We start from the raw sequence: 10,975 nt of genomic DNA, 5'->3' as shown, positions 1-10,975 counted from the left end.
TTGCCACACATGCACCGATGTCTGCCCACCCTCACACGCTGTTCCTGCAAACACACACACATGGACTGATCTCAGACTCTTCCAAGGCTGCGAGCCTTTCAGCTTCTCGCATAGACACGAGCAAGTGCTGTGCCTGCTGCTGTGCTGCCATGTTCTCAGGCAGCAGCGACGTGACAAGCAAGAAATAAGCCCCTCGGTGGGGTGAGCCCAGGTCCTTAGGCAGAGGGGATCTCACAGCCCACGTGCCACCCAGGGGCCTTCTGCTGGCCTGCCCGAGACACGGGCAGATGGAGCTTAACAGCACGTGTCCCAGCCACGAGTCAGGGGCTGCCCTACGCGCTGTCTCAGGCAGAGGTGACCTCACCGCCCCTTTCCCAGGCACATTGCTGCTGTTGGGCTGTCCCCTCCGCAGGCAGAACTGGCCTCACTGCCCCCGTCACAGCCATTGGCTTCCTGCTGGAATGTGAGTCCCTGAGACACAACTGACCACGAGATACCGTCCTCAGCCGTCACCCTCCCCGTGGCCCAGCACCCAGCAGATGAAGGGAAGCTTCTCTCAGCCAATTTATCTCATGGATTTCCTACCCACAGTTTGGGTGGAGAAACATTCCTCAGGGGAACTGCTCTGTTTCTGCCGGACCATGTTTTGTCTCTGCTTCTGCGCCTCTGTTTTCCCTTCTTCCCCCTGCTATCCCATCCCAACTGAGCTCTCCAGGGAAGTGAGTCGATGAGTCCTAGAATATCTCAGGTTGGGAGAGGCCCCTGTAAATGCCCTTGTCCAGCTGTCCTGCTATGGGCAGGGTGAACTGGTTGGCATCGCTCAAGGGCTCTGCCCACTTTGGCATCATCCACAGAAGGGTCTGAAAAGCCACTTTGTCAACTTGTACTGGGAGACAATAAAGACATTCAACACAGTTGGCCCAACTGCTTGCACTGGAAGATGCCACTAGTCAGTGGCCACCAGGAGGACTTGACCACTGGTGACATTTGGTCTTGAGCCCCTGTGGCGTATGATGCACCGACTCTAGGAGTGGATCGAAGGCACGAAGACACCTCGAAGACACTTTATTAAAATCAAGCAAGCCTTTTATACCTTTGCAGGGGGCTGACGTGTCAGCCTGGGACTGTGCTCAGCAATTTTCCACTCTGGGCTCTTTTTTTATTACAGACACAGCAGCTCAGCAACTCCCTTTATCTACAAGGCCACGAGCTCTGCAGACCACTCCCTATCTTAAAGTTCCTCTTCCTGCTCCCATGGCTTCCTTCCAACAAGCATAACTGTGTCTCTCTCCCAAGGTCGGTTTTTGCTCCCTGATGCCGTTGAGCTAGCTCGAGACATAGCCACAAGCCCCCAGCCAACTTCCCACCCACAGCATCCTCCATTTCTTCACTCCAGAAGTCACCCATCTGCCTATGAAGACACTGCAGGAGAAAAAGTCAAAACCCTTGCAAAGGTCCAGGTACAAACCATCCCCTTCTTTCCTCAATACGTATGGGTGCAGAAATCCCAAAAGGCTGGATGTCTGCCTTTTGCCAGGACCCCAGAACCTCCCTGATTGCTCAGACACATTTGAGGGCACCATCCAGAAAGGGTGCCGTGATCAGACAGAGGCACTTGCAATGAGCCTGCCCAAGGCGGGTGAGATGAATCTCCCTGGGACAGTGGCCTTTGTTCCTGCAGTCACACACAGGAACGGCCAGGCCCTGGGAGGTGTCCCCACCTCAGCTGGCCTCACGCACTGCTGGCGTGGTTGAACCCCAGCCTCACGCACACAGGGGGGCTCAGAGGCACGAGCCCGTCCCTGGCACGTGCGGAGGCAGAGCACTGCAGCAGGCACAGTGACTGCCTGGCCTCCTGCTGCCCCTGCCAGAGGCTGGCAGCACCTCAGCCCGGGGGTGTCGCGCCCTGCTCGGCACCTCGCGGAGATGGCCCTCGTCATGAGCAATGGGCACGGGGACCTCGGTTCAAGGAAGCACGTTGCAGTGCTGCATTCAGGTGGTCTCCACAAATCCATAGCATTTGATGGAGGCCAGCACCGTCACAGAGTGCCCATTGCCTGCCCCTGCCTGCGCTCACAGGACTGCCATGCAGCATGGCGGTGACCAAGCTGCCAGAGCACTCAGGCCTTACACCAAGGCAGGGGGTCAGAAGGGGAGTGTGTAGGTAGAAGGAGGACAGTATTGGAGAGCCAAGGGCTGCTGTTCCCTGGCAGTGCTGCCATGCCAGGAACTTTTCCCCTCCGTCTGTGGACTCAGGAACTGTCACTGCAGCTCCAGAAAGGCCTTGGAAGGAAGAATCCCAGGAAAATTAAAGTTGCTTAATGGCCCTTTGGTTTTGTTAGACAAAGAGAGAGCAGGGCACCTTCAGAAAGGAAAATCACAGAAGAAATTAGAATGGGAATGACCGCTTTATCAGAAATTAAATACCACAAGCAAATGCAAAAAATTCAGAAGACAGTCTGGGTCTGTGATGAATTACATTATAAACGCTATTCATAATGTTAATGCTTCAGAAGAACATCCAGCTATCAGTTTGCACATTGCACCCTTGAGCTCCTCATTCCTCATGCTGTAGATGAGGGGGTTCAGTGCTGGAGGCACCACCGAGTACAGGACTGACACCACCAGGTCCAGGGATGGGGAGGAGATGGAGGGGGGCTTCAGGTAGGCAAAATACGAGGTGCTGACAAATAGGGAGATCACGGCCAGGTGAGGGAGGCACATGGAAAAGGCTTTGTGCCGTCCCTGCTCAGAGGGCATCCTCAGCACAGCCCTGAAGATCTGCATGTAAGACAGAACAATGAAAACAAAACACCCAAAGAATAAAAAGGCACCAGCCACAATAAGCCCCACTTCCCTGAGGTAGGTGTGTGAGCAGGAGAGCTTGAGGATCTGTGGGATTTCACAGAAGACCTGTGCCAGGGCATTGCCTTGGCAGAGCGGCAGTGACAGTGTATTGGCCGTGTGCAGCGCAGCATTGAGAAACCCACTGGCCCAGGCAGCTGCTGCCATGTGGACACAAGCTCTGCTGCCCAGCAGGGTCCCGTAGTGCAGGGGCTGGCAGATGGCCACAAAGCGGTCATAGGCCATGACGGTGAGGAGAGAACACTCTGCTGAAAGGAAAAAGAGAATCAAGAAGAGCTGTGCAGCACATCCTGAGTAGGAGATGTCCCTGGTGTCCCAGAGGGAGCTGGCCATGGCTTTGGGGACAATAGTGGAGATGGAGCCCAGGTCGATGAGGGAGAGGTTGAGGAGGAAGAAGTACATGGGGGTGTGCAGGTGGTGGTCGCACACTACGGCGGTGATGATGAGGCCATTGGCCATGAGGGCAGCCAGGTAGATGCCCAGGGAGAGCCAGAAGTGCAAGAGCTGCAGCTCCCGTGTGTCTGCAAATGCCAGGAGGAGGAACTGGGTGATGGAGCTGCTGTTGGACATCTGCTGCCTCTGGACATATGGTTCTGTCACAGGAGAAAAAGACAGTGATAATTTATGGGAGACTTCTGCAAGCAAAATCAAAGCCATTTCCCACAGACCATCCCCCCGTCACACACAGACATCCCTCTCTTTTCTCAGAGACCTTCCTGCAGCTGTGTGGCTGCAGCCCTGCTTGGTGCTGGCCGTGTGGGCGATGAAGAGCAGGGCATCTGCCCACGGGCTCTTGTCCAGCCAGCCCCACTCTGCCGCAGTGGGTGGGGGCAGGGACCAGTCCCGGTGTTTAACTTTGTCCTGTGAAACCCGTGCCAACGCAGAAGGGCTGGTCAGCGTCTGCAGCGCCAGTGCTAAGGAACGGGAAGGGTGAAGGCATTTTAAGAGAGTTTTAGGGGTTTTCACAGCTCCCCCCCATCTCTCCTGTTGAGTATTCTCGGATGACAGAAAAGCAGAGCATTTTGGCTGCCCTCCGGTGGAACAGCGTGAGGTCTGTGAGGCAAGAGGATTGCCTGTGGGTGAGTGCACAGTGAGGGGAGGTGGTCTGTCCTGCTGGTTCCCAGTTTCTGTGGGCTTGCACCTTCCTGAGATGAATGGTGGCCACACTCCCATGTTGCCCTGAAATACCACAAGGCACTGCTGAGAACAGACTGACCCACCACAGACCAGTAAAGGTTGTAGGCTTTCATCAGAACTCAGCATCCCACCCACAGCAAAGGATACACAGCTCATTTCACCCACCCCAACAGCGTTTTCTCCATCACAGAAACTCTACGCCTCTACGTGGGGCTTTCAGATCACTAATGGGTGCGAGGGGACAGGTTTCCATTGTGGAGGGCAACTCACTGCTTGGAAGGGAACTTCAAGGAGGTAGCCAAGTGCCCCAACAAGAGCATCAGATTGAGGGAGAGCCAGCCTCTTGCCCAGCCCCACATAGGGCATTGCCCACAGCCCCACAGGTGAGAGGAAAGCTGGGACACTTGTTCCCATGGACACACCTGCAGGAGAGGACCCACAAGGTCAGAGTGTGACTCTGCAGCTGAAACACCCATCCCCAGAGAGCCTGACAGCAAGAGGAAGAGAATAAAACTAACCCCAAAAGGCAGAGAAAGAAGTAAAATTGCACTGACGGTCTAGGTAAGAGTGTCCAGGGCGAGCGTGCCAGGCACTGAGGGCAGCGCTGCCCTTGCCCAGCTCTGCTCGCCACCTCCCCCACACCGACATTGCCGGGCAGCTGCTCTCAGCCCCTGTGCTCTGCAGAGGGACCGGGGGCACGTGGCTGCAGAGCTGCACCGCGGCTCTGCTGGAGCTCTGGCTGCAGAGGGGGTGGCTCACACCTCGGGACCCCCAGCCCTGAGGGCAGAGGCTTTGCTGGGGGGGAGAGCAGCCAGGGGGATGCCTCAGAGAAAGGGGTCTGCACTGCACATGGTCAGAGAGAGCTTTCTGATTCTGCTTTCAACAACAATTCTGTCTGAAGTTTCCTATCAGTCCTTGTCATATCCTGGATGTCAGGAGATTTTCCTTGTGGGAGGTATCTCCCTGTGCCAGGTCTCTCCCTGTCAGTGCTCACAGACCCCATCCCAGCCTCTGTGCACTGGCCCCGCACAAACGTGCCTCTCTGCAGGGCACTGGCTGGGCGCAGGGTCCTGTCCGCAGGGGGAAAAGGGCAGCTCAGAACCGACCCCTGATGGCTCCAGCAAAGGTGCTGCTGCTGCTGTTCATAGGCGGAGGAGTGGCTGAGGGCACTTCAGGAGGCTCCTGGCAGACCTCCTCATCACTCACAGTTACAGCTGGCAGTCTCAGGGACATCTTCAAACTCGAGATCTCCATTAACATTTCTGCCTTCCCTCTCCTGCCCCCAACAACAGAAAACTGAAAACACAGATTGAGGAGAGCCCTGGATTTATCACAGCAATCCCTGCGCTGACCTTCGATACGAAAAGTCTCGATCCAGACACATTCTGAGGGTAACCTATACTTCTAAGCGGCGCTCAGCCCATGCAGCACACTCTCAACAGCAGAGAGATCCTTCCCTCTCGGGGCTCAGTCCATACGCCCCCAGAGCTGTGGGGAGCCCCCCCGGCAGGCTGAGAGCTGCCCCTGGCAGGCGGCAGAGCCCCTGCCCCAGCACGCAGCCCCCGCGGCTGCAGGGACCCTGCTGGCAAGGACAGCGCTGGGCACCCCTGCCTGCACAGCCACCTTCACAGCCCTGCAGCCGGCCCTGGCACAAGGCAGCCCACATGCCCTGGCCCTCCCACGCTGCAGCAGGGAAGCCCTGCTCTGCAGCACACTGGCCTCCTCCACAGCAAAAGGCTCCCACACGGTCCCACAGGCTGGGGGTGCCCCAGCTGCTGCAGACCCGGCTAGCAACTGCAGAGGCATTGCCCTGCAGCCACACACTTACCGCTCAAGGGCTCTGCACATTTCTCCAGCAGGGAGCTCTCAGCAGCCTCCCACCAGCCTTTGAGCTCTCCCTGCCTCCCTCCTCTGCCCCTCTGGGCTCCCTCCAGCTGTCCCTGGGGCTGCAGGGGAACCTGCTGGGCAGCAGGATGGTGCAATCACTGATGTTTGTCTCTCAGCTCTGCAGACACTTATTTCCAGCAGTGGAATTTCTCCTACTAGAAAAAAAAGCTTTCAGCATGAGTGTCACCTTTTGTTAACCCTTCAGTAGGCAGTACAGAAGGAAGCTCACATGAAAGCAGCTCAGATCTCCAGTGTGGGGGGTTGGGGTGTGATGTCTTCAGCTACTCTCACACAATGCAGGCATGTAACTCTGGGTTTGTAGTCTCAGGGCTAAAGACTCAGCTCTCCCTTGCCCAGGCCATGTCTCTGCTCTGAAGCAAAGCCTTTGCACCCACGGGCTCGGGGACACTTGGTACCCGGCTGCCTTATGGCCAGGCACAGCTGGGCTGGTGCCACAGCTGGGGGGCTTCAGCCCAGATGTGCAGCAGTGCCCTCAGCCAGGGGCCCACGCAGAGGCAGCTGGAGCCCGTCCTGTTGCAGACAGAGCTGTGACACTGAGGGAACCAAGTGCTAGGGCAGGTGGCAGAGCTCAGCACAGCTGCTCGGCAAGGACAGCAGCCTCCAACAGGTCCAACATTGAAAATGGAGTTTATACTTCTGAGGCAATTCCAGGGAACCCTAAGGAGCGTTCCCTCCTTCTGCACAGGCCACAGCCTGCCAGTGTGTGACCTGGGGCCTGCACTCTGCTGCTCTCCTGCCTCACTGCCCCTGGGAGATGAGACTCCACCATTTCTTTGCTCCTAGAACCAAGGTGGACACATATGATGCAGGGTTTCAGATCCAGGTGAGCATCACAGCTGTTGGCCTATCTGTCAACTGTGCTAGAATTCTGATGCAAAGAACCTGCAGACACCTAAAGGAGCATTGTCACTGCGCTGCCCTGTGACTGTCAGTGGGTGGCTACTTGATCACTGGCAGGATCCCACCAAGCTGCTCCCCCCTTCTTCACTCACCTTGATGTCTATAGGGTTGTTCTCTCACATAATTCTCACCCCTCTCCCTTTGTGGTTGGTCCTTTCTGCCATAGGGTATCACAGAGGTGCCACTAGAATTGCTTATTGGCTCAGGTTTGGGCAGGGGCTGGTCCATTTTGGAGTCAAATGAAAGTGGCTGTTATGGCCATGGAGTCAGCTCTGGATCTCTTCTCACCTCTGCCAGCCCTACAAACACCTCCAAACCACTCCCAAACCCTGGCCATGTAAACACACAGGATCTCTAAATTCCCCAAGAAGATGTGAGGTTATTGATGCTAAGGCTTCCTCACGCTGCTTAAATAAGACTTTTCCCCTTCCCCTCCCTGATTTAGGTTATTTCAGAGCAGTTACCCTGAACCACACCTGTGTCACCAGGGCCAAGCTCAGACACGTAACAACAAAAATAATAATGGGTACCAAGTGTCCAAGGTCACACGCAAGCAAAATGTTTTGCTGCAGAGCATGCTGGGGTGGTGGACAGAGGTCACTGTGAAGGTGAAATGAGATGTCCCTAAGGAGAGCAATCCATGCTGTCCTTGGGGCCAGAGACACGCAGGGCTGGACTGTGCAGTGCTGCAGGAGAAGGCATTGCTGCCAGTGATGCCTCTGCAGCCCCAGAGGACACGTGGTTCCGGTGAACCTTATACCCAGAAAGGACAAGGTGCTTTTGATTGTGTCCTTGACAATGGACATCCCGTGATGCAGGAACACTTTGAAAATCACTGGTCTGTTTCTCTATTGCCTCACCACAGCGATGACTTTCAACAGTGCTGGCTAACTGGGGAGGCCCAAGAAGGCTGAATGTTAGTCAAGTGGTGCCCACCTACAAGAAGGGTAGGAGGGAGGATCGGGATAACTACAGGCCTGTCAACCTGATCTTAGTGCCAGGGAAGGTTGTGGAGCAGATCAACCTGAGCACCATCACACAGGAGGTGCAGGAAAACCAGGAGGTCAGGACCAGCCTGCATGGGTTTATGAAAGGCAGGTCTTGCCTGATGAAGCTGATCTCCTTCTGGGACAAGGTGACCTGCCTAGTGGATGAGGGAAAGGCTGTGGATGCTGTCTACCTGGACCTTAGGAAAGCCTTTTGGCTCCATCTCCCACTGCATTCTCCTGGAGAAACTGGCTGCTCATGGCTTCGGTGGGTGTTCTCCACGCTGGGTTAGAGCTGGCTGGACAGCCAAGTCCCAAGAGGGGGAGTAAATCGAGTGACATCCAGGTGACGGCCCATAAGGAGTGGTGTTCCCCAGGGCTCAGTGTTGGGGCCAGTCCTGCTTCAGAACTTTATCAACGATCCAGACAAGGAGATTGAGTGCACCCTCAGTGAGTTTGCATACAACATCAAGTGGGGTGGCAGTGCTGATGTCTTTGAGGGCTGGAAGGCTCTGCAGAGGGGTCTGCACAGGTTGGACCATTCGAGTGAGTCCAACTGTATGAAGTTCAACCAGGATAAGTGCCAGTTCTGCACTTGGGTCACAACAGCCCCCCACAACGCTACAGGCTTGGGGCAGAGTGGCTGGAAGGCTGCCTGGTGGGGAAGTACCCTGAGGGTGAGGGTTGACAGATGGTTGAGCATGAGCCAGCAGTGTGCCCGGGTGGCCAAGAAGGCCAATAGCATCCTGTCTGGTATCAGAAAGAGCGTGGCCAGCAGGACCAGGGCAGTGATGGAGCCCCTGTACTCGGCACTGCTGAAGTCAAACCTCAACCAACGTGTTTCTGTTTTGGGCCCCTCACTTCAAGAGAAACGTTGAGGTCCAGGAGCGTGTCCAGAGAAGGGCAACAAAGCCGGTGAAGGGTCTGGATCCCTGCTTGGATGAAGAGTGGCTGAGGGGACTTGAGTTGTTTAGTGTGGATCGTAGGAGGCTCAGGGGGGACCTTACTGCTCTCTAGCAGTACCTGAAAGGAGGTTGTAGATGGGGTGGGTAGGACTGTTCTCCCAGATAACAAGTGACAGGACAAGAGGCAACAGCCTCAAGTTACACCAGGAGAGGTTCAGATTGGATATGAGGAAAAACATCTTCACTGCAAAGGTGCTCAAGCATTGGAACCAGGGAGCTGGTGGAATCATCAGCCCTGGAGGTGTTTCAAAAAGAGGTAGATGCAGTTCTTCATGGCATGATTTAGTGATGGAATTGGCCGTCCTGAGTTTACATTTGGATTTGATGATCTTTAAGGTCTTTTCCAAGCTAAATGATTCTCTGTTTCTGTGCTTCTATGATATCGCAAGCCTACCTAGACGAGTGGCTGAGAATGTTGATTTAGCTGACCCTGCCTCAGCTGGAGGGGTGGACTCGATGACCTCCAAAGATCAGTCCAACCTGAAAAAACACCATAGAGCTATAAAGGCATATATAAAATGTGTCAACACAAATAGAGGGGCTCAGCTGAAGATGAGCTTGTGGGAAATGGCTTGCGGGAAAGATATTTGACAAATCTGATGAAAGAAGCATGCTTTTCTGTGGTCAGGACCTGGGCCAGAATGAGGGTGATGGAGGGGTGTGGTATTGGGAGGGAAAATCAGTCTCAGGAACTCCTCATGCAGGAGGACGTGCCTGGCTGTGAGGGGCCTGTGAGGTCAGTTCTGCCTCTGGAGGTGACAGGCCAGCATCAGGAACGTGGCTGGGACAGTCCCTCTGCCAAGGGACCCCATAGGCCCCATCCAGGAGAAGGGCTGGGATAGGGGTTGTCACGTCCATTGCACCTGGGGACATGATGGGACAGCAGCAGCCACATGGCTTGGTCATGTCCCTGGGAGAAGCTGAAAGGCCAGCAGCAGTTACGTGGTTTGGGAGACCATGTGAGTATTCCTTCTCTCTGGTGAGAGAGCAGAGCATAAGAAAAGGCTTCCTGGCTGCGTTCCCTGCTGGAAGGGTATTTTCTGAGATGGTAAACCTTTCCTGGGCAGGGGAAAACAGCAGGAGAGAGGAAAAAATGTCACAAAGTTTCAACTTGGAAAGCAGAGACTGGACCTCAGCAGGAAGATCTGTCACTTCAGGGGTCCTGCTGCGGTGCCAGAGCTCAGCCAGAGGGAGCCTGGATCAGCCCATGGTTTGTGTCTCAAGGAACAGCCGGTGAGAGTGGAGGTACCTCAGCGAAGGTATGGCAATGTTGGGGTGAGAGCAAGGCAGGGCAGCGAGATGGTGCCTACAGCCTGCAGGGAAACAGGGGCAGGGCTCCAACCATGCAGGACAGCTTGAAATAGAGATGGCAGGCGGCGCTGGCAAGGCTGGAAGGGACCACCAGAACCCAGGTCTGTGTCCCCTTGGCTATGGCAGCTGTCTCTGCCTCTGAGGGCCATGACAAGACATGATGTCCTCACGGCACGGGGGCATCGTTGCCTCCTTGCAGCCCCATGGGGAAGCTGGAAGTTGCTGTGCCATTGCTGTCCTTCACTGGGCATTGGATGCCCACCTTCCATGGTCCCCAGGAAGAGCCCTGAGCCCTGTGTAAGGGACAGCACCAACCTTCCCACAGGCTGCAGGTCACGGCTTGGCCTTTCTGCTTCATCAAGCAAGCCAAGGCTTTGCTTAGCAGCAGAGCTGCCTGCACAGCGCCTTTGCCTTCCTGCCCTCACAGCCTCCAAGGATGGGCTCTAACAAGGCCATGGGGAGGCTTTCTCAGCCATGGCCCTCAGTGGGGCCCGTTAACGCTTCCAGGGGCTGTGGGCTTTGCCTCTGACTTGGTGTTCTTGAGAGGTTTCTTCAGTCTCCTCTGAACACCTGCAGTTCACAGCACCACAGACACCCTGGGCTCATTACAAGGCAGAATGCCCTTACGAGCCGTATCTCTTCCATCAGGGACATCTGGTCTTCAATTTTGGCTCCTACACTTAATGAGATAAGTTTCAGCCGTACAGTGAAAGAGAAAGGCAGGTAATGAGCACTTTGGAGAAATGATAGAAGGCTTTTCCAATTGCTCTTGATGCACAGTGTCTCCTGAGGAGGTGCGGACAGGTAGGAAAATCAGTCCCTGGAGCTAAACACTGTGTGGACAGCCTTGCTCCTCAGCTCTCCAGCCCCACTGGTTTTTTCCTCAGCCCCATGAGACTTACA

At 55.3% G+C, this 10,975-nt stretch overlaps 1 protein-coding gene across 1 annotated transcript; it reads right to left on the bottom strand.

Annotated features, from left to right (window-relative positions):
* Positions 1-2,493: 2,493 nt before the first annotated feature.
* Positions 2,494-3,438, bottom strand: LOC121082047 (olfactory receptor 14A16-like). Its single transcript, XM_040581389.1, has one exon. The coding sequence runs from the start codon at positions 3,433-3,435 to the stop codon at positions 2,494-2,496; it is 942 nt and encodes a 313-aa protein (XP_040437323.1). The 5' UTR covers positions 3,436-3,438.
* Between the last annotated feature and the right edge of the window lie 7,537 nt (positions 3,439-10,975).

The sequence above is a fragment of the Falco naumanni genome, unplaced genomic scaffold (genome assembly GCF_017639655.2).
Source record: "Falco naumanni isolate bFalNau1 unplaced genomic scaffold, bFalNau1.pat scaffold_212_arrow_pat_ctg1, whole genome shotgun sequence".
NCBI classification, from domain to species: Eukaryota; Metazoa; Chordata; class Aves; order Falconiformes; family Falconidae; genus Falco; species Falco naumanni.
Note: the sequence above shows the minus strand (reverse complement) of the source record. Positions and strands in the feature narration are given on the sequence as shown.